Source organism: Papio anubis, chromosome 20 (genome assembly GCF_008728515.1).
Source record: "Papio anubis isolate 15944 chromosome 20, Panubis1.0, whole genome shotgun sequence".
Lineage (NCBI taxonomy): Eukaryota > Metazoa > Chordata > Mammalia > Primates > Cercopithecidae > Papio > Papio anubis.
In genome coordinates, this window is record NC_044995.1 from 14,206,482 (window position 1) to 14,229,814 (window position 23,333).

The 23,333-nt window shown below is 46.3% G+C and overlaps 1 protein-coding gene across 5 annotated transcripts; it reads left to right on the forward strand.

Moving 5' to 3' along the window:
• The first annotated feature begins 259 nt into the window (after window positions 1–259).
• Window positions 260–22,146, forward strand: CEACAM1 (CEA cell adhesion molecule 1). 5 transcript variants are annotated; one of them, XM_003915629.4, is made up of 9 exons: window positions 260–486; window positions 1,364–1,723; window positions 7,104–7,382; window positions 7,784–8,038; window positions 10,369–10,656; window positions 16,969–17,095; window positions 17,824–17,876; window positions 18,518–18,549; window positions 20,233–22,146. In XM_003915629.4, the coding sequence occupies exons 1-9, from the start codon at window positions 423–425 to the stop codon at window positions 20,350–20,352; spliced, it is 1,578 nt and encodes a 525-aa protein (XP_003915678.1). In that variant the 5' UTR covers window positions 260–422; the 3' UTR covers window positions 20,353–22,146. The 5 variants fall into 5 exon arrangements, with proteins under 5 accessions (XP_003915678.1, XP_003915680.1, XP_021786065.1 ...); XM_003915631.4 differs by lacking the exon at window positions 10,369–10,656; XM_009194625.3 differs by lacking the exon at window positions 17,824–17,876 and having other exon boundaries at window positions 262–486.
• The last annotated feature ends 1,187 nt before the right edge of the window (window positions 22,147–23,333 follow it).

Consider the following 23,333-nt stretch of genomic DNA (forward strand, 5'->3'; position numbering starts at 1 on the left):
TCACTGTGTCGCAAAGAAAATAATTACCACATTTGGATATGCCAGGGTTTTCTGTGTGCTGCTGACAGACCCATAGCCAGGACACAATAGAGGTCAGTGCTGGAGAGGGGGGATCCTCCTCCCCTGATGAGGACAGAGGTCCCGTCAGCCTTGATTCTCAAAGTGTGGTCTGGGAAACCAAAGTGTAGACAGAAAGAAAAGAGAAAGTAAGGACAAAGGGGCAGGAACAAGAGAAGAAACAGAGCCTCCTGGGCAAACCCCGCCCCAGCACACATCATCAGACAAAGCTCCCGGCCCCAGGGAGGAGGCTCAGCAGAGAGGGTAGAAAATAGCAGAGCTGACAGTCACAGCAGCCCTGCGCGAAGCGTTCCTGGAGCCCAAGCTCTCCACCACAGGTGAAGACAGAGCCAGTAGCAGACACCATGGGGCACCTCTCAACCCCACTGCACAGAGTGCGTGTCCCCTGGCAGGGGCTTCTGCTCACAGGTGAGGGGAAGACTCCCTGGGAAGGGGTGGAAGGAGGGTGCACAGAGAACGGCTAGGGTCCCCTGGGGAGGATGGGGCTCTGCAAGGGGAGAGAGGGCTTCTCTTGGAGCCAAATAGAAGAGAAGCCATGAAAGAGGGATAGAGATCATAAAAGGAAAGTCTCAGTGATCTGAAACTGTTAGTGAAGAAACGATCTCCCATTTTTTACCTTTTCCAAGTGAATCATCAATGAGCAATAAATTTCAAAAACTGATGACAATAATCACAATTTAAGTCAGTGTGACAATTAAGGAAAACATTTTAAAAGGGGCATTAAACAGAGCCCTGAGCCACCAACCTCAGATATTGGCAATAAACCCCAGGATGTGAAGGGCCCTGGCAACGCTCAGGAACTCATCCACAGGAGTCTGCAGCCTGTCCCAGGCACTGGGGTGCAGCCAACATCACACAAATCCCTGCCGTCACAGAGCTCACGCTCTCATGAGTGGGGAAGACAGACACGCAAAGAGATCTAGAATGTGAGGTCAGGGGTAGACAAGAGCCCTGGAGGGAACAGAGCAGGAAAAGGTCAGAAAGAGAAGACCCAGGGTCTCTAGGGGAGATGTCAGGGAAAGGATCTCCCAAGAACACCCTGATGTAAGCAGGATCTGAGGGCAGTGGGGAGGGAGCCATGCAGATCCCTGGGGAAGAGCATTCCAGGGAAATGACAAGGTCAGAGGCACTAAGGGAATGGGAGTCACACTGCTGTCCTTGACCCAGTAGGACAGACACACTCCAAGGTGGGGGGGTGAAGAGACCTGGTCAGGACCCAGGACCCCGTTTTTCCACCCTAATGCATAGGTCCCAATATTGACCGATGCTCTCTCCTCTCTCCTAGCCTCACTTCTAACCTTCTGGAACCCACCTACCACTGCCCAGCTCACTATTGAATCCAGGCCATTCAATGTCGCAGAGGGGAAGGAGGTTCTTCTACTCGCCCACAATCTGTCCCAGAATCTTATTGGCTACAACTGGTACAAAGGGGAAAGAGTGGATGCCAAACGTCTAATTGTAGCATATGTAATAGGAACTCAACAAACTACCCCAGGGCCCGCACACAGCGGTCGAGAGATAATATACTCCAATGCATCCCTGCTGATCCAGAACGTCACCCAGAATGACACAGGATCCTACACCCTACAAGTCATAAAGGAAGATCTTGTGAATGAAGAAGCAACTGGCCAGTTCCGGGTATATCGTGAGTGATTCCCCATGACCTCTGGGGTTAGTTCTACTTCACACACATGGGATTGTCAGGCCTGGGTTGTGCCTGTGTCGCCCTCTGCATTACACCCCACGTTAAGGTTTGAGCATTTAGTGCAGGACACACACTAAGGGATAGACACCAAAATATCAAATTTCTTACTCCAGAGTCCTGATTCTGCAGACACTTGCTTCAGAGGAAGGACAGTCTGATGTGGGTAACTTATCGAGGGGAGACCAGTCTCAGTGTAGCCCCCTGGGACCCTCCTGGTGAACATGTCCCTAAGAAAGACCCAGTAGGACTCAGTCAGGGTCTGGCCTGAGGGGCCTTCTGGGATCCTCACAGACAAGCTCAGCCCTGGGAATCCTCTGCTCCAACACACTATCCCAAGGTTCTCGACTCCTGGTGACCCTGAGAAGCCTGGGCCAGTGCTAGATTGTGGCCTCCTGGGCCAGGCTGACTGGGAACAAGAATTTGAGTTATCCAAGGGCTGTGGCTCCTAGAGCTGGTAACCAGCCAGGGTTCAGGCACTAGAGCCTCATTTGGGCAAGGACAGAGCCTCATCCTTCACCTTAGTCTCGGCCTGGAGAGGACAGATGCACAAGCTCCCCAGGCCATCAGCCAACTGCCCTGGGGGCTTAGGAGATGCCATAGGAAGTGCAGCATCCCCAGGAGGAGGAACAGAGGAGACAGGATGCTCCTGAAAGCTCCTTGTCTACCAGGGATCAGACTGAGAGGCACTCTCACAGAATCCAACAATAATAGATGCTGTGACCGGGCGCAGTGGCTCATGCCTGTAATCCCAGCACTTTGGGAGGCCGAGGCAGACGGACTATGAGGTCAGGAGTTCAAGACCAGCCTGACCAACATGGTGAAACCCCATCTCTACTAAAAATACAAAAAAATTAGCCGGGCATGGTGGCGTGCGCCTGTAATCCCAGCTACTCAGGAGGCTGAGGCAGGAGAATCGCTTGAACCCGGAAGGCGGAGGTTGCAATGAGCTGAGATCACACCACTGCACCCTAGCCTGGGTGACAGATCGAGACTCTGTCTCAAAAAAAAAAAAAAAAGATTGTTTATTTGGGCAGCTCCCCTATGCCGAGCTGAGGTCAAATAATTACAAATATTTTAACGTTAATTCACAGATACAAGACAAGCCAAAACCTTTAACCATTTATACTGTTTTTCTGAGGTCTGAGGGGAAACTGAGCCACGTGGCAATAAATACAGTCACTATATCAAGGTCACACAGACCATAACTGGCAAATCAGTTACAGGAGATGTGTCTTCAACCACAGCCTCAACTTCTCCTCTACTCCAGGGGCCTTATTTGGCATCTGTGGACCCCAATACCAGAGTTGGTTCAGTTCCTTTCTTCTTAGGCATCTGCAGCCCAGAGGGGAGATCCTGGTCTGGGGAGTGAGATCAAATGGAGAATTAACCAAGTTTTATTCTGGAACTTATTCAACAATTAGAGTCAGTGTCGGAAATGTCCAGGCCTGGGCCAGGCATGGGGGCTCACACCTGTAATCCCAGCACTTTGGGATGCCAAGATGGGCAGATCACTTGAGGTCAGGAGTTCAAGACCAGCCTGGCCAACATGGTGAAACCCCATCTCTACTAAAAATACAAAAAAAATTAGCCGGGCGTGGTGGTGCGTGCCTGTAATCCCAGTTACTTGGGAGGCTAAGGTGGGAAAATCGCGTGAACCCAGGAGGCAGAGGTTGCAGTGAGCCAAGATCGTGCCACTGTGCTCCAGCCTGGGAGACAGAGCAAGACTCTATCTCTTTTTTTTTTTTTTTTTTGAGACAGAATCTCGCTCTGTCACCCAGGCTGGAGTGTAGTGGTGCAACCTCAGCTCACTGCAAGCTCCGCCTCCCAGGTTCACACCATTCTCCTACCTCAACCTCTGGAGTAGCTGGGACTACAGGCGCAGGCCACCGCGCCCGCCTAATATTTTTGTATTTTATTAGTAAAGACAAGGTTTCACTGTGTTAGCCAGGATGGTCTGGATCTCCTGACCTCGTGATTCACCCACCTCAGCCTCCCAAAGTGCTGGGATTACAGGTGTCAGCCACCGTGCCCAGCCGAGACTCTATCTCAAAAAAAAAAAAAAAAGTTCAGGCCTATCCCCTCAGACCCACGCCTCTGCTCCCTGGACTTGAAATCCTGTGTTTCCTGATGTGTTGGTGTCACTCCCACAGGAGGATAAAGGAAAGGACTTTGCTTTCTCTCCCCACTCACACCCTGCACCAGCCAGGGCCCAACAAGAAATACACACTCGCTCAGTAGTTCTCTCATGAATGAATGAATGATTGAATGATCCATAACCTCTTTAGAGATTGGATCTGGTTGCAGAATCCTGGGAGGTTCTTGCCATGCCTGCTCCCCATCCTTCCAGGGACTGAGACCCATGTTCCATCCCCTGACCATCTACCCCTAAAGCCACCCCAAGTACCACATTTCATGTGACTCTCTGGGGCTGCTCGGCTGTGGGAAGGTTTTCAGGGCTCCCTGGTCTTGATTCTGGGACACCAGAGGCTCCTGGTTGCTGGGGTCTCTGAGGTCACTGTAGCCCCCACTGCTCACTATCGTGGGCATCTCTGACTCTCTCTCTCTGCTCCTCCATGTCCTCATTTTCCTCTCCTTTTATCCCAGCTGAACTGCACCATTTCCTCCAACCTTAGGCCTTTCCCAGACACTCCCTCTTACAAGGCTGGCTGTCCTGTTCCCTTCCTGCTCACACTGTGGCCAGGCCCACCTCCCAGGCAGTAGGAAAGGCACAGAAAACAACCCGGAGCAGCCGCCCCTGCCAGGTCCATCACGAGCCACTGTCCCCAGCTCACCAGGAGAACAAGCTTCCACTGTGTTCCCATCCAGGGCTCTTTCCCTCAGGGAGGCCAACATGAGTCCCGGAACAGGCCACAGGACAGGGACGAGCGACTCCTCCGTGCACTCTCTACACTGACTCACCAGGGGATCAGAGGCAGAAGGACAGGTCTGCAGTCCCCAAAGCCCATGGGCTCATTTCACCCATTTGACTCCCAACTCCATCCCTGTCCTGCTGTGGGCTCACATCCTCTACTGTCCAGCCCGGGTGACAGAGCGAGATTCTGTCTCAAAAAAAAAAAAAAAAAAGAGATAGAGTCTTGCTCTGTCTCCCAGGCTGGAGCACAGTGGCACGATCTTGGCTCACTGCAACCTCTGCCTCCTGGGTTCACGCGATTTTCCCACCTTAGCCTCCCAAGTAACTGGGATTACAGGTCCTCTACTGGTTCCTGGGACCTTCCCCAGGTGGAGCTGTCCAGGCAGGTGCTGTCTGATGGGTTTGCTGCCCATTCCACATACATCTGTGTCCTCATGATGACACCATTGTCATAAGGTGGGATCTCTCGGACAGGCAGATGCATTAGCCACTAGTGTCTCACTTAGACTCTGCCCAATTTGGATGAATATGGTCAAACTCTAGTTGTGTTTCCTAAGGTTGAAAGAAAAGGAAGAAAGTATTTCACACGACTGTTTTGGGTTCCTCGTCTTTTTACCTGAATTTCCACAGGAATTTGTAACATAGAACTCTTTCTAAATTTACTAACATAACATACATCACTTCTCCTCATATGGCATCGTTTCTCTCTTAATGCAATTGAGAACCCTCAGATATCCTTTCTGACAAGTTCTGTCTTCCTAACAGGACCCAGGAGTTCCTTCTACCCAGGGAGTCACTGATTTCAAACTGACTTCAGCATCTTTCTTTGATCATAACATGATCCTACCGGACTTCAGAGCTTGGTTTAAGAGTTTATCATGCTCTCTAGAGAAATATTCCTCTTAGTAGTTGGTGTTAGATCCAGAGTATTAATAACAATTTTCACAAATGGAATAATCTAACTTCTCAAATTTATATCCCAGATCTACCAAACACACACGGTCCATGAGGGTCAGATTTTCAGCAAGTTCATGCTCCTTCCATTCCACTAGTCAGTTATTCTGCATTTGCAAAAAACCCACATATTTCAGAAAAGATCCACAGTGCTGTCACCTGCCCTTTTCAGGGGAAGAAGGGACATTAAAAACCAAAGTCAAGGAACATAGTTATGCTGTTAAATCCAGGCAGCTCCTGCCTGTCACCCTCACTCTTTTCTAGATCATTCCTTGGACTCTGCTCTATCTTTAGGAGTCACTGGCTCAAGTCAGTCATCATTAAACACCTGGGAAAAACTGCCCCACCTTGTGGTTCCACTGCCTGACGACTGAGCTGACCTTCAGGCTTGCCTCTGGTGTTCCCTGTGTTATTTCTGCTGAAATGTAGAGTCCCAGGCCAGGCTGCACAGTATCCTCAGGGTTTAAGGACAATGAGAAGTCCCATCATTACCCATCTCTAGGATGTCCTTAGACAGGGAAGCTGCAGAGAAAACACACCTAGTGGGGCAAAGTAGGACTGTGAAGCTAGAAGGGAGCCAGCACTTGCACGTTCCAGGTGAGGACCCACAGGTGGGCCAGGCAGTCAGCAGCCAGTCAGGGAAGGACCAGAAGTGGCGGGGGCTATGACTGTCCACGACCCAACACTGCTGCTCAGTTCACACTTGAGAAAGTCTGTGCTTCTCTCACACAAAGCAGGTGGTCTCACGGTCTCTGAGCCCTCAGATCATCGTGCATCTGTCTTGTGAAACACACACTTGCCGTGGGCTTTTAAAGACTCAGGTTGGCTGAGAGGTGGGGAGATGCCAACTCTGAAAAATGCCTGGCCGGAATCCCAGCACTTTGGGAGGCTGAGGCGGGCGGATCACGAGGTCAGGAGATCGAGACCATCCTGGCTAATGGTGAAACCCTGTCTCTACCAAAAATACAAAAAATTAGTCAGGTATGGTGGCACACACCTGTAGACCCAGTTACTCAGGAGGCTGAGGCAGGAGAATCACTTGAACCCAGGAGGAAGAGGTTGCAGTGAGCCAAGATCGTGCCACTGCACCCCAGCCTCAGCAGCAAAGCGAGACTCCGCCTCAAAAAAAAAAGAAAGAAAGAAAAATGCCCAGCCAGGCACGGTGGCTCACATTTGTAATCCCAGCACTTTGGGAGGCCGAGTCAGGCGGATTGCCAGAGCTCAGGAGTTCGAGACCAGCCTGGGCAACACAGTGAAAGCCCGTCGGGCATGGTGGCATGTGCCTGTAATCCCAGTTACTTGGGAGGCTGAGGGAGGAGAATTGCTTGAACCCAGGAGGTGGAGGTTGCAGTGAGCCAAGATCACACCACTGCACTCCAGCCTGGGCAACAGAGCCAGGCTCCATCTCCAAAAAAAAAAAGAGAGAAAAGAAAAATGCCTGTGGAGGAATCAAAGGTGCCACACAGGGCAATCTTCTCTCTGTTATCTGTACAGCGGAGCTGCCCAAGCCCTACATCGCCATCAACAACTCCAACCCCGTGGAGGACAAGGATGCTGTGACCTTCACCTGTGAATCTGAGGCTCAGGACACAACCTACCTGTGGTGGGTAAACAATCAGAGCCTCCCGGTCAGTTCCAGGCTGCAGCTCTCCAATGGCAATAAGACCCTCACTCTACTCAGTGTCTTAAGGAATGACACAGGACCCTATGAGTGTGAAATACAGAACCCAGTGAGTGCCAACCGCAGTGACACAGTCACCTTGAATGTCACCTGTGAGTATTTTCTGTTCCTCTGTGGCCCAGGCCGCCAGCCCAAATCCACGCACCCAGAGGCCGGGCGTCTCAGTCCCTCTCAGGTCTAAGGACGCAGACCCTTAACTCTAGACACCCAGGCTGGCCATGACTTCCTGTCCCAAGCAAACCTGGGCAGTCCCAGCCTGGACCAAGAATAGGAGGGGAGGGGCTGCTCCTGTCCTGGGAGGTTCAGGGTCTGCAGCCTGTGATGGAAGAAACAGGTGAATGTCTCAGACCCAGACTCAGTGGACACAGCGGAGGTTTGGTTGGGACTTCAGGGTTGTGACTTGGTAGAGAGGAACACTGTGGCCCTTCTCCAGACCAGGAGCTTCCCTTTCCCTCTGATGACATCACCTGTGGCTTTATTTTCTTTGCTCCAGATGGCCCAGACACCCCCACCATTTCCCCTTCAGACACCTATTACCGTCCAGGGGCAAACCTCAGCCTCTCCTGCTCTGCGGCCTCTAACCCACCTGCAAAATATTCCTGGCTTATTAATGAAACATTCCAGCAAAGCACACAAGAGCTGTTTATCCCCAACATCACTGTGAATAATAGTGGATCCTATACCTGCCACGCCAATAACTCAGTCACTGGCCGCAACAGGACCACAGTCAAGATGATCATAGTCTCTGGTAAGTAATTCCTGGGGCATTGACATTAAGCTCTGGGGTACAAGCTCTCTGGTTTTCAAATAGGAGCAGAGAAGAAATTTTCTTTTCCAGCCTGTATCCAACGGGCAAAACAAGTCCAAATTCTCCCCTGAACCCTCTCAATTCATCTCTGCCGACTCTCTTCCCTTTGTTTTTCTGATTTCTCACAGCTGAACTTAGGTCCAGCCTGGAATGTGGGGAGGGGGTTCTCTCAGTCCCAGAAAGCCCCATGTAGCAGGAGGGACTTCACAGAGGGGAAAGCAGAAAGGGTCCTCAAGGTCAAGTTGCTTCTGTCACTGACATGTCCCCCTCTGTAACTTCTTGGCCTTCTTTTACCTACTCCATGAGATATAAGGAATATGTGAGGTTTTAAAACAGGCTCACATTAGTTTTCCCTAAATGAGAGAAGGAAATGCCCTTCATCAGCGATGAGCAGCTCAGACTTTGCTCCCTGCTCTACTCCCAGCTTGCCCGGTGATTGGCTCTGCCCTGACTCCATGTGGGGTAGGACGCAGGTGTGTGGAGAAGGTGGCCAGGTGGCCTGTCGTGAATCCAGCTAAATCAAAATGGCAGTCAATGGCTGGGTGTGGTGGCTCATGCCTGCAATCCCAGCACTTCGGAAGGCCGAGGTAGGAGGATCACCTGACATTAGGAGTTCGAGACCAGCCTGACCAACATAGCAAAAACTCCGTCTCTACTAAAAATTAAAAAAAAAAAAAAAAAAATTAACCAGGCATGGTTGTACGTGCCTGTAATCCCAGTCACTAGGGAGGCTGAGGCACAAGAATCACTTCAACCTGGGAGGCAGAGGTTGCAATGAGCCGAGATGGCGCCACTGCACTCCAGCCTGACAACAGAGAGAGACCTCTGTCTCAAAGGTTAGCGCCGGGTGGCTCAAGTTTTGAATCCCAGCACTTTGGGAGGCTGAGATGGGCGATCATTTAGGTCAGAGATTGAGACCTCATCTCTCAGCACAGGTGAAATTGCCTCTACTAAAAATACAAAAACTAGGGCGGGCGCAGGGGTAGCGGCCTGTAGTCCCAGCTACTCAGGAGGCTGGAGGCAGGAGAATGGCGTGAACCCGGAGGCGGAGCTTGGCAGTGAGCCGAGTCCCCGCCACTGTACTCAGGCCTGGACGACAGAGCAAGACTCTGTCTCAAAAAAAAAAAAAAAAAGCAGTCAACACCTGATCCTCTCCTGGGTCAGGCTACCTCCCTGAGCTTGTCCTGGCTCTGAAATCACCAGCTGTATGAGGCTGTGGGCACAGCATGTGGGATAGCACAGAACACAGCAAGTGACCCACACTTGGAGAAATCCAGAGATTCAGCCACAGGGGCTCTGCATTGGAGAGAATGGGCAATGCCAAACAGTGTGTATTTGTAGAGAAGGTAAGAATATCAGCCTTTTGTTAACACTGTGCCTACTCTCTAGGAATCTCCTTCACTGTGATATTCTATCCACAGACCAGGAAGTAAAACTCCTCTTTACAGTGAGAAATCCTTCGGATTGGAACTTCTCCAGATACTAAGGTCGTGAAGACTGGATGGGCCAACTTCATTCTCTAAAAAATTATTTAATGAAACACACTACCTTCCCTTTTTTTATGTAAAGTGACAGTCACAGGAAGGAGGCCTGATCACAGAAAGCTCCAGGAAAGGGTCACACAAAAGTCAGTGGGAGGCCGAGCACGGTGGCTCGTGCCTGTAACCCCAGCACTTTGGGAGGCTGAGGTGGGGGATCACAAGGTCAGGAGATCGAGACCACCCTGGCTGACACAGTGAAACCTGGTCTCTACTAAAAACACAAAAAATTATCCGGGTGTGGTGGCAGGCGCCTGTAGTCCCAGCTACTCGGTAGGCTGATGCAGGAGAATGGCGTGAACCCGAAAGGCGGGGTTTGCAGTGAGCCAAGATCATGCCACTGCACTCCAGCCTGGGCGACAGAGCAAGGCTCTGTCTCAAAAAAAAAAAAAAAAAAAAAGTCAGTGGGCAAAACATTCTACCTGATGATGTTGCTCGGTCTGCACACTGAGAAGAGGATTCCAAGTGGGGATACAGAGATACCCAGAGGGTCACTCTGAGACAATCTGGGGTCAGAAGGGAAGTGTAGCCCTCTCCTCACAGATCATCACCTGAACAAAGACACTTGACCTTCTGCAGAGGGTCAGGGCTATCCCCTGGTTGGTCACCTTTGCACAGCTCACTGTGGGACCTGAGAGCTGGCTAAGATCTCAGGGAAAGGACCATAGCCCCAGGCCTCAGGCCCCAACCCTGTTCTCAGGAGGTTATCTCAGATACTCTGTTTGTCCACAGAACTAAGTCCAGTAGTAGCACAGCCCCAAATCAAAGCCAGCAAGACCACAGTCACAGAAGATAAGGATTCTGTGAACCTGACCTGCTCCACAAATGACACTGGAATCTCCATCAGTTGGTTCTTCAAGGACCAGAGTCTCCCGTCCTCAGAGAGGATGAAGCTGTCCCAGGACAATGCCACCCTCAGCATAAACCCTGTCAAGAGAGAGGATGCTGGGAAGTATTCGTGTGAGGTCTTCAACCTAATCAGTAAGAACCGAAGCGACCCCATCGTGCTCATCGTAAACTGTAAGTGACTCCTCACCCCTTCCTATATGTCCCTGGAGGATTACTCTTCCAACGGTGTGCAAAATGGATAAAACTCACATGAGGCAGAATCTCAATGAAGAGACCATTATAGCAAACAGAATTGCAAAGTGGTTAAGAGCTTAGGCTCTGAATCAAATATACTTAGTTTTTTTGTTTTTTGGTTTTTGGGGTTTTTTTTGGTTGGTTGGGTTTTTTTTGTTTATTTTGTTGTTTTGAGACGGGGTCTTGATCTGTCACCCAGGCTGGAGTGCTGTGGTGTGATCAAAGCTCACTCTAGCCTCAATCCCCTGGGCTCAAGCAATCCTGCCACTTCAGCCTCCAGAGTAGCTGGGACTACAGGTGTGCACCACCATGCCTGGCTAATTTTTTAAATTTTTTTGTAGAGATGGGGTTTCACTGTGTTGCCCAGGCTGGTCTCAATCTCCTAGTCTCAGCCTCCGCCTCCCAAAGTGCTGGGATTACTGGAATGAGCCACTGTGCCCACCCTGTATTTAACTATTCTAAGTACCTCTCATACAGATGGAAGCATGCAATATTTGTCCTTTTGTGTCTGGCTTACATCATTTAGCATAATGTCTTCAAGGTCCATCTATGTTGTAGAACGTATCAGAATTTCATTCTTTTTGGAGACCGAATACTATTACGCTGTGTAGATAGATATATCACATTTTGCTTATCCATTCATCCATCTATGGACAGTTAGGTTGCTTCCACCTTTTGGCTATTATGAATAATGCTATTATACACATGGGTATACAAACATCTGTTCAAATCCCTGCTTTCAGTTCTTTTGAATAGATACGCAGAAGTGGAACTGCTGGATCAAATGGTAATTCCGGTTAATTTTGAAGAACCATCATACCATTTTCCACAGTGGCTATACCATTTCACATTCCCACCAGTAATGCACTAGAGTTCCAATTTCTCTACATCCTCAAAAACATTTGTTGTTTTTTGGTTTTGTTTTGTTTTGTTTTGTTTTTTATAAGGGCCATCCTAATGGTTGTAAGGTGGTATATCACTGGAGTTTTGATTTGCACTTCCCTAATGATTAGCAATATTTAGCATCTTTTCATGTGCTTATTGGCCATTTATCTTCTTTGGAGAAATGTTTATTCAAGTTCTTTGCTCATGTTTTAATTAGGTTGTTTGGGGATTTTTTGTTGAGTTGCAGTAGTTCTTTATATATTTTGGATATTAATCTCTTATCAGATACGTGATTCTCAAGTATTTTCTCCCATTCTATAAGAGGTCTTTTCACTTTTGTGATAATGTGCTTTGATGCACAAAAGCTTTTAATTTTCATGAAGTTCAATTTCTCTATTTCTTCTTTCGTTGCCTATGCTTTTGGTGTCATAGCCAAGAAATCATTGCCAAATTCAAAGTTCCAAAGTTTTCACTCTATCTTCCAAGAGCTTTATAGTTTTAGCTCTTACATTTGGGTCTTTTATGCATTTTGAATTAATTTTTACATATGGTGTTACATAAAGGTTCAATTTCATTCTTTTGCAGGGATATCCAGTTTCTTCAATGCTATTTGTTGAAAAGACTATCCTTTCCCCATTGAATGAACTTGGCACCCTTGTCAAAAACCATTTGGCTATGTATGCAAACATTTCTTTCAGGGCTCTATATTTTATTCCACTGGTTTCTATTTCTTTTTGCCAGTACCATACTGTTTTGATTACTGTAGCTTTTGGGTTTTGTTTGTTTGTTGTGTTGTTATCATGTGGGGTTTTTTTGTTTAGTTTTGTTGCTTTTCTTTGTAGAGGTGGGGTTTCACCATGTTGCCAAGGCTGGTCTCAAACTCCTGAGCTCAAGCAATACACCCACCTCCACTTCCCAAAGTGCTAAGATTATGGGCGTGATGATTACCGTAACTTTGTAAAAATTTTTGAAACCAGGAAGTATGAGCCTTTCAACTTTGTTCTTTTTCAAGATTGCTTTGACTATTCATGGTCCCTTCAGAGTCTATATAAATTTTAGAATGAATTTTTCTATTTCTGCAAAAAATATTACTGGAATTTTGATAGAGATTGCACTGAATTTGTAGATCACTTTGGGTAGTACTGTCATCTTAACAATATTAAGTCTTCTAATCCATGAAAATGGGATGTCTTTTCCATTTATGTCTTATTTAATTTCTTTTGGCAATGTTTTGTATTTTCAGGGTACAAATCTTTCACCTCTTTGGTTAAGTTTATTTCTAAGTATTTTTAAAGCTCTTATAAACATAATTTTTTTCTTAATTTTCCTTTGAATTGTTCATTGTTAGTATACAAAAATACAACTGATTTTTGTTTGTTGATTTTGTATACTGCCACTTGGCTGAATTTATTATTCTAATAGTTTTTTTGTGGGATCTCTAGGGTTTTCTATATATAAGTTAGTGTATTCTGCAAACAGGTATAATTGTACTTCTTTCCAATCTAGATGCTTTTTTTTTCTTGGCTAATTGTTCTGTCTAGGTCTTCCAATACTACATTGAATAGAAGTGGCAAAAGCAGGCATCCTTGTCTTATTCTTGATTTTAAAGGAAAAGTTTTCAATCTTTCACCATTGACTATGATGGTAGCTGGGGGTTTTCACGTGTAGCATTTATTATGTTGAGAATTTCCTTCTATTCCTAGTTTCAGTGTTTTTTAGCATGAAAGAATGTTGAATTTTGTCAAATGCTTTTATCAACTCATTTTCATTACTGCTTATAGGTCTATTCGGATTTTCTATTTATTCATGATTCTATCATGGCAGGTTTTGTGTTTCTAGGAATTTGTTCATTTCATCCACGTAATCCAATCTGTTGGCATTCAATTACTCATAGTACTCTTATAATCCTTATTATTTCTGCAGAATTAGTAGTAATGTTTCACTTTCATTTCTGACTTTAGTAATATGAATCTTCTTTCTTTCTTAGTCAATCTAGTTACAAGTTGTCAATTATAATGATCTCTTTTGAACAACAACTTTTTTTTTTTTTTTTTTTTTTTTTTTTTTGGTTTGAGACAGGTTTTCACTGTCACCGAGGCTGATCATGGCTCACCGCAGCCTTAACCTCCCAGGTTCAAGCAATCCTCCTGCCTCAGCCTCCTGGGTAGCTGAAACTACAAACACGCACCACCACCCCCAGCTAATTTTTGTAATTTTTTGTAGAGACAGGGTTTCACCATCTTGCCCAGCTGGTCTCAAATTCCTGAGCTCAAGTGATACACCTGCCTCAGCCTCCCAAATTGCTGGGATTACAGTCGTGCACCACTGTACCTGGCCTACAGTTATGAATTTCTTTCTTGCACAAGATTTTTAACTACTCTGAGCCTCGGATTCCTCAACCGAAAATTGCACTGAGAATGCCTGCTCCATAGTATTGCAAGGCTTTTGGGTTTTTGTTTTGTTTTTGAGACAGGGTCTCACTTTGTCACCCAGACTGGAGTGCAGTGGTGCAAACACAGCTCACTGCAGCTTCAACCTCCTGGGCTCAAGCAATTCCCCCACCTTAGCCTCCTAAGTAGTATATGCTATCACACCTGGCTAATTTATTTTTATTTTTGTTTTCAAAGAGACAGAATCCCACCATGTTACCCAGGCTGGACTCAAATTCCTGGGCTCAAGCAATCCTCCCATCTCAGTTTCCCAAAGTGCTGGGATTAGAGGTGTGAGCCACCACGCCTGGCCCCTTAGTGTTATTTTAAAGATTTAATGTAATAATAAACCTTCAGCAAAACACCACGCACAGAGGAAATGTTTCATAAATGTTAGCTGCTATTACTATTGCTATTATCATTAGCCTTGAAATCAGGTAGTCCTAGAGTCAAATCTCAGATCCACCTCTCACTAGCCATCTGACTTTAGGTAAGCTTTTCACCACTCTAAGCTTCCATTTTTTCATATTTAAAATGGAAATAATGTCTACCTGACAGCACCATTTTATGGATCAAATGAGATACACGTAAAGCATTTAGCAGCACAGGGCCTGGCACACAGGAAGTACCCCACAAAAGTAGCTAACATAGCATTAATCACCAGCCTGAGTTGACTGGTGAGGGTTAAGCCCCAAATAGTTGCAACAGATATAAAGGAGAAATAGGCTGGACACAGTGGCTCACATCTGTAATCCCAACACTTGGAAGACCAAGGCTGGAGGATCTCTTGAGCCCAAGAGTCTAAGACCAGCCTGGGCAATATAGTGGAATCCTATCTCTACAAAAATTACTTTTCTAAATTAGCCAGGTGGGTAGGCGTGGTGGCTCACGCCTGTAATCCCAACACTTTGGGAAGGCGAGGCAGGCGGGTCACCTGAGGTTGGGAGTTCAAGACCAGCCTAACCAGCATGGAGTAACCTCAAGACTTACTAAAACATACAAAAATTAGCTGGGCGTGGTGGCACGCGGCTCTGTAATCCCAGCTATTCAGAGGCTGAGGCAGAAGAATCGCTTTGGAACCTGGGAGGCAAAGAGGTTGCAGAGCCGAGATCACGCCATTGCACTCTAGCCTGGGCAACAAGAGTGAAACTCGGTCTCAAAAAAAAAAAAGAAAGAAAGAAAAAGAATTAGCCAGGTGTGGTGGCATGTGCTTGTAGTCCCAGCTATTGAGGAGACTGAGGTGGGAGGTTCACTTGATCCCAAAAGGCTACAATGAGCCATGATTGTGCCACTGCACTCCAGCCTGGGTGATAGAGTGAGAACCTGCCTCAAAAAGAAAAAGAAGAAGAAATAGATGCAAAAGGTATTATTTGTATATTTATTTTATATATATAGGGGGAGAAGCATTATACAAGAAACCCACCGGGACATGGCTATGATCAAATATGGGAAAGGGGAAAAAAAGGAATTAAAGCAGAGTCTCAAGCCTGGTATGTCAGTTTCCATCTACCTAGATACACTGAAGATGAGATTAAACATACGAGATAATTAACTGGGGAAATGCCTGTGAGAGAAAGTGAGGCGAGAGTGAGAGGAACCTCAGACCATGATGCAGATCTGATTCCTGTGGAAGAGAAAGAAAGGAAGGAAGTTTTAGATTGCAGTGCAGTTTTTTTGTTTGTTTGTTTGTTTGTTTTTTGTTGTTTTTTTGAGACAGAGCCTCACTGTCACCCAGGCTTGAGTGCAGTGGTGTGATCTCGGCTTACTGCAACCTCCACCCCCCGGGTTCAAGCGATTCTCCTGCCTCAGCTTCCTAAGTAGCTGGAATTACAGTCGCCTGCCACCACCCCCGGCGAATTTTTGTATTTTTAGTAGAGATGGGGTTTCACCATCTTGACCAGGCTGGTCTTGAACTCCTGACCTCGTGATCCACCCGCCTCAGCCTCCCAAAGTGCTGGGATTACAGGCGTGAGCCATGGCACCCGGCCTGCAGTGAAGTTCTAAGAGCATTTCTGCAAGGCTGACAGGGAGTCCTCCAGCCATTCACACTTCAGAGTAAAACAGTCATGCAGAACTGGGCTTGCTTTCATACCCCTGCTGGGAGCCAGTGGGAAGCCAGTTCTCTATGCAAAAGAGGTGGTGAATTCAGAATGCACAGACTGTCACAACTGAGACACTGAGAAAAAGATGCAACCACGAAAAAGGTGGAAAGTTCTAATCATATACAAAATAGCAATCAGCCTTTCTCACATTTCAAAGCCTTAAAAATGTCTGAGTGTAGAAAGGCCAGGGTGGAATTGACAGAAGAGAGATCATCAACCTAGAAACATGGTGACTGGGGCTGGGCATGGTGGCTCACCCCTATAATCCAAGCACTTTGGGAGGCTGAGGCAGGTGGATCACAAGGTCGGGAGTTCAAGACCAGCCTGGCCAAGATGGTGAAACCCCATCTCTACTAAAAAAATACAAAAATTAGCCAGGCTTGGTGGCACATGCCTGTAGTCCCAGCTACTTGGAAGGCTGAGGCAGGAGAATCGCTTGAACCCGGGAGGCAGAGGTTACAGTGAGCCAAGATCTCCAGCTGCACTCCAGCCAGGGTGACAGAGCAAGACTCCGTCTCAAAAAAAGAAGAAGAAGAAGAAGAAAGAAGAAGAAGAAGAAAGAAGAAGAAGAAGAAGAAGAAGAAGAAGAAGAAGAAGAAGAAAGAAGAAGAAGAAGAAGAAGAGAGAAAAGAAAAGAAAAGAAGAAACATGGTGATTGAAAAAAAAAATTGCAAGGATATAGTTAGCTAATCACTTTCCAGCAACCTTCCTACAACGAAACTGTATTCCTTGAAGGAACTATTAGAAACTACTTCATTCTGAGAGTTGTTTCCCAGCCCCCACTGTAAAATAATTTCACCTTCATTTCTTCTCCTCTTTTCTTTCCATGACAGATAATGATCCACAAAAAAATAGCCTCCCAGCTGGGGCCATTGCTGGCATTGTGATTGGAGTACTGGCCCTGGTTGTTCTGATAGTAGCAGCCCTGGCGTGTTTTCTGCATTTTAGGAAGATTGGCAGGTATGATGGCCTTTCCTCTTGTTCTGTTTCCTCCAAGGCTGACTGCCATGCTTGGGAGAGGGAAAGAATTTCTTTGCCTGTCTCTGGGCCTGGATCTCATTCTCCTCCCACTAAACTCCTGCTTCTTGGCACTAATTCCCACAGGTTTCCTCTTCCCTGGTCTTCATGCTCCCTATCTCCCATTATCTCCTGGACAAGGCTATTCCAATCCCCATCTAATCTAGAGGAAGAGACTCAAGTATGTTTCTCTGTCCCCTAGTCAGGGAAAGCAAGGTCTAAGAAGGAAAACAAATGAAAAAATGGAAGAAGCAGCAGGAGAAAGCAAGTCACATGTTCTGTTGACCACAGCAGGAAGAGGAGGGGGAAATAGCATAGGAAGAGAACCTAAGAGAAAGCAAAAACAACTAAAGTCCTTTTGAACAATAAATAGAGAAGAAAAAAAAAAAAAAGTATCTACCCCAGAAAACAAAATGGGAAAGGTTTTAAGGATAGAAGTAGGCACAGAAGCAGATGATAAACAATGAAACGAAATGTGAACATCCAGCAAACAGGAAAAGATTAAACATTAGAAGAGACTGTAGTTAGACTAAGGAATGAGGCCCTCAGAAGAAAGGCAGTATGAACATCAAGGACTCCAAGGAATTACCTGCTCACAGTGTCCTTCCTAACTCAAAGAACAAAGATCCTGTGCTTGGGAATAGCAGTCACAGTGTCTGATATTTATTTAGGGCAACTGACCAGCGTGATCTCACAGAGCACAAACCCTCAGTCTCCAACCACAGTAAGTAAAGCCACTTACCCAGTGAGAACTGGTATGTTCCACCACGTGCCCTCCCCTGGCAGGGAATCCTGGATTCCCAAACCACTCCCTCCCTTGTGAATTGTCACAGAAAGGATCTCTATTTCCCAACCCTAAGTGGCATAGGTATTCCCACCCTTCCTAGCCACAGGAGTCCCCTGAGACACATCTGAGGAGAGAGGCTCACTCTGCCTTGGCCAGGCAGGCCTGAGGAAGATCCCGTGTTTCCAGGAGCCATTTCCTCAGCCTTACTCCTTCCGCCTCCTGCCTCTATTACGGATGTGGGCACTCTCCCTTGGTGAGACTTTCCTTGTCTTGTGGGTGCTGTGGGTGCTGCCCCTCCTTGCCACTGGAGCATGTTGGTGAGAAATACATCTGGGCAAAAATCAAGGCCTTGTGAACTGGTAGAACTCTTCAGAAGTGGATTGTGGCCTCCTGTGGCTCTGCCCCTGCTCCCTCTCTGGTACTAACGTGCTGGGTCTGGACCATACACTCTGAGGGAAGCAAATTCCTTAACTAATCCTTAATCTCCCCACCCTCCAACTGCCACCCCCTTCAGCTAGAATCACCTTAAGTCAGCTTTGCATTTCCATGGATTGCTAACTCTTCTTTTGCTTTTTCAGCTCAGGACCACTCCAACGACCCACCTAACAAGGTAAGCATATCCGGTTTTCATGGGCTTATTTTCTCATGGAAATGACTCTGTAGAGAATTGGTTATTCCTGAAGACACAATGTAACATCAAGTTTGGGTTAATGTTCCTCAGTGCAACAACAAAGAAATATTTGTAATCACTCCCATGAGTCTACCTTGCAGCAAGAATGTGCATTTTGGAATTATTCCCATCCTGTGTCTGAATACTGGATGTTACTCTTAGTAGCTCTGTGACCCTTGTCAAGTAACCTAACCTCTTTGATCCTCAGCTTTGTCATCTGTAAAATGGGCATTCTGCCTACTTCAAAGAGAAGTTGAAGGGATTAAACAAGATAACCTACATAGAGCACCCAGCACAATGGCCTACAAAAGGAAAGCACTGAATCATTCTCACTCCCCTACCTTCAGTCTGATCCTGCTCTTACAGTCAAAACGATAATTTCAATTTTAATAGATCTGAGATCCTGTTTTTTATAATAATTGTATAGAATTTTCCATTTTATGGCCAGATGTGGTGGCTCACACCTGTAATTCCAGCACTTTGGGAGGCAGATCACGAGGTCAGGAGATCGAGACCATCCTGGCTAACATGGTGAAACGCCGTCTCTACTAAAAATACAAAAAATTAGCCAGGAGTGGTGGTGGGCGCCTGTAGTCTCAGCTACTCAGGAGGCTGAGGCAGGAGAATGGTGTGAACCCGGGAGGTGGAGCTTGCAGTGAGCTGAGATCACGCCACTGCACTCCAGCCTGGGCGACAGAGAGAGACTCCATCTCAAAAAAAACAAAAAAATAAGAATTTTTCATTTTCATTTTACCTTTTCTATAGAGCAAACACACATACTGAAAAATGCTAAATCACAATTATACTTTCACAATGTATGAACTTTCACAAGTTGAACACACCTAGGTAAGCAGCACCCAAATCATGAAATACTACACGACCTCCCCTTAAAAAGAAACCCTTCCAGCCAGGCACAGTGGCTCACACCTGTAATCCCAGCAGTCTGCGAGGCCAAGGCAGGTGGATCACTTGAAGTCAGGAGTTCTAAACCAGCCTGGCCAACACGGTGAAACCTTGTCTCTACTAAAAATATAAAAAATTAGCTGGGCATGGTGGTGGATGCCTATAATCCCAGCTACTTGGGAGGCTGAGACAGGAGAATCGCTTGAACCTGGGAGGTGGAGCTTGCAGCAAACTGAGATCATGCCATTGAACTCCAGCCTGGGCGACAGAACGAGACTCCGTCTCAAAAAAAAAAAAAAAAGAAAGAAACTCTACCAGTCACTTCCCTCCAAAGATCAAAGAGTAACCACTATCCTGACTTCTAATGCTCCAGATTAGTTTTGCTTGGTTTTGTTCTTACATAAAGGAGAAATATAACATATCCTTATATGTAGCTTCTTCAACATTGCTTTGTGAGACTCATCCATATTGTTGTATGTATTTCTGGTTTACTGGTTCTCATTGCTGCATTATCCTATTCCATTGCATATATACCATAATTTCTCTCTTCTAATGATCATTCATCAGGAGGTCAGCAAGCAGAGAATGGGTAACAACAAAAGCCCTTCTCCAGAGCTAAAATTTCAAAATGGTAACAGCTTGTGGTGCTGAATCACACCAGGCAAGGTGAGGCCCTGCCCTGTGTCACCGACTTAACTGATCATTACTTGTGCTTTTCAGATGAATGAAGTTACTTATTCTACCCTGAACTTTGAAGCCCAGCAACCCACAAAACCAACTTCAGCCTCCTCATCCCCAACAGCCACAGAAATAATTTATTCAGAAGTAAAAAAGAAGTAACGAAACCTGTCCTGCTCACCGCAGTGCTGATGTCTTTCAAGTCTCTCACCCTCATCACTAGGAGATTCCTTTCCCCTGTAGTGGTAGAGGGGTGGAGACAGAAAGAATTTTCTGCTACTCTTTCTTCCTAATAGGCACCTCCAGACTGCCTGGTCACAGCCCCTCCCTCAGTGTCAATAGATGAAAAGGTACATTGGGAGTCTGTAGGAAACCCAACTTTCTTGTCATTGAAATTTGGCAAAGCTGACTTTGGGAAAGAGTGGCCAAAACTTCCCCTCCCTTTCCCTTTTCCCCACCTGGACTTGTTTTAAACTTGCCTGTTCAGAGCACTCATTCCTTCCCACCTCAGTCTGGTCCTATCACTCTAATTCGGATCTGCCATAGCCTTGAGGTCATGTCCCTTTCCATTAAGTACATGTGCCAGAAAACGAGAGAGAGAGAAAGGCAGTAATGCCTTCTCCTATTTCTCCAAAGCCTTGTGTGAACTCACCAAACACAAGAAAATCAAATATATAACCAATAGTGAAATTCCACACCCTTCTCCACTGTCAGGGTTGTCCACCTGTAGGATCAGGGTCTAAGCACCTTGGTGCTTAGCTAGAATACCACCTAGTCCTTCTGGCAAGCCTGTCTTCAGAGAATCCACTAGAAGCAACTAGGAAAATCACTTGCCAAAATCCAAGGCAATTTCTGATGGAAAATGCAAAAGCACAGATATGTTTTAATATCTTTATGGGCTCTATTCAAAGCAGTGCTGAGAGGAAGGGGTTATAGCTTTAGGAGGGAACCAGCTTCTGATAAACAATCTGCTAGGAACTTGGGAAAGGAATCAGAGAACTGCCCTTCAGCGATTATTTAAATTATTGTTAAAGAATACACAATTTGGGGTATTGGGATTCTTCTCCTTTTCTCTGAGACATTCCACCATTTTAATTTTTGTAACTGCTTATTTATGTGAAAAGGGTTATTTTTACTTAGCTTAACTATGTAAGCCAATCCGATTGCCTTAGGTGAAAGAAACCACCAAAATCCCTCAGGTCCCTTGGTCAGAAGCCTCTCAAGGTTTTTTTGTCAGAGGCTCCAAATAGAAAATAAGAAAAGGTTTTCTTCACTCATGGCTAGAGCTAGATTTCACTCGGTTTCTAGGCACCTCAGACCAATCATCAACTACCATTCTGTTCCAAGTTTGCACCTGTGCATTTTCTGTCTGCCCCCACTCACTTTCTCAGGAAACCTTGGCCTCTGCTAAGGTGTATTTGGTCCTTGAGAAGTGGGAACACCCTACAGGGACACTATCACTCGTGCTGGTGGCATTGTTTACAACTAGAAAGCTGCACTGGTGCTGATGCCCCTTGAGGAAACAGGGCTGTGAGGAGGAGGATTGTAACTTAGGCCTAGCCTTTTTTAACAGCCTCTGAAATTTATCTTTTCTCCTATGGGGTCTATAAATGTGTCTTATAATAAAAAGGAAGGACAGGAGGAAGACAGGCAAAAGTACTTCTCACCCAGTCTTCTACACCGATGGAATCTCTTTGGGGCTAAGAGAAAGGTTTTATTCTATATTGCCTACCTGATCTCATGTTAGGCCTAAGAGGCTTTTTCCAAGAGGATTAGCTTGGAGTTCTCTATACTCAGGTACCTCTTTCAGGGTTTTCTAACCCTGATACGGACTGTGCATACTTTCCCTCATCCATGCTATGCTGTATTATTTAATTTTTCCTGGCTAAGACCATGTCTGAATTATATATGAAAATTGTTCTATGTTTTTATAATAAAAATAATATATCAGACATCAACATGCTGCCTCATGGTTGATACTACCTTAGACAATGTTTTTCTCTACAGGCAGAATAAACAAATTGTTCAATGGTGAGTCAGAGTAAAACTATTTCTTTTTTTTCATTTTTGAAAGAGTCTTGCTCTGTCACCCAGGCTGGAGTGCAGTGGCACTATCTCAGCTCACTGCAACCTCCACTTTCCTGGTTCAAGCAATCCCCCATCTCAGCCTCCCCAAGTAGCTGGGATTACAGGTGCATGCCACCATGCCCAGCTAATTTTTTTGTTTTTTGTTTTTTTTGTTTTTTTTTTTTTTTGGTTTTTTTTTGTTTGTTTGTTTGTTTTTTGAGGCGGAGTCTTCACTCTGTCGCCCAGGCTGGAGTGCAGTGGCGCGATCTCGGCTCACTGCAAGCTCCGCCTCCCGGGTCCGCGCCATTCTCCTGCCTCAGCCTCCCAAGTAGCTGGGACTACAGGCGCCCGCCACCGCGCCCGGCTAATTTTTTGTGTTTTAGTAGAGACGGGGTTTCACCGTGTTAGCCAGGATGGTCTCGATCTCCTGACCTCGTGATCCGCCCGCCTCGGCCTCCCAAAGTGCAGGGATTACAGGCGTGAGCCACCGCGCCCGGCCTTTTTTTGTATTTTTAGTAGAGACGGGGTTTCACCATGTTCGCCAGACTGGTTTCAAACTCCTGACCTCAGGCAATCCGCCCACCTTGGCCTCCCAAAGTGCTGGGATTACAGGAGTGAGCAACTGCGCCCGGCCATAGGCCATAAAACTATTTCTAAGTCTACAGATATTTGATCTAGTGATCAGAGAATTAGGTAAATTCATTTGCATACCTGCTAACAAAGTGAGTCTATCTGGGAGCAACAGACCACAGCTCCAACTTGCCTGGGAGGAAGTGCCTACCTTCCTCTGGGACAGAAGATGATCTCAGGAGTAAAAGACCTCCCAGCCTCTTCATTAGGGGCCAACAACCCTTCCCACTCTGGCGGCTCCAGTGAATTAGATGTAGCAATACAAGGGTCTCCACAGGTTCATTCACCTTCTAACTCTTCCTGGTTCCCAGTTCCTTTATTCTGCCCTCTAGGAGGGTCAGATCTCTTCTAACCTGAGTAGCCTTCATTTATTAATTCTGCTAAGTACTAAGCTATAACCTCATTTCCTTCACTTCCAAGCAATTGAAACACATGTGCTGTCTTTC

What these genes read in the sequence shown, in the direction of transcription:
- CEACAM1 (XM_003915629.4), top strand. Translation starts at nt 423, where the DNA reads ATGGGGCACCTCTCAACCCCACTGCACAGAGTGCGTGTCCCCTGGCAG. An exon ending in TGGCCAGTTCCGGGTATATC is followed by an intron (nt 1,724 to 7,103) that starts GTGAGTGATTCC and finishes TTATCTGTACAG; the next exon opens with CGGAGCTGCCCAAGCCCTAC. An exon ending in CATCGTGCTCATCGTAAACT is followed by an intron (nt 10,657 to 16,968) that starts GTAAGTGACTCC and finishes TTTCCATGACAG; the next exon opens with ATAATGATCCACAAAAAAAT.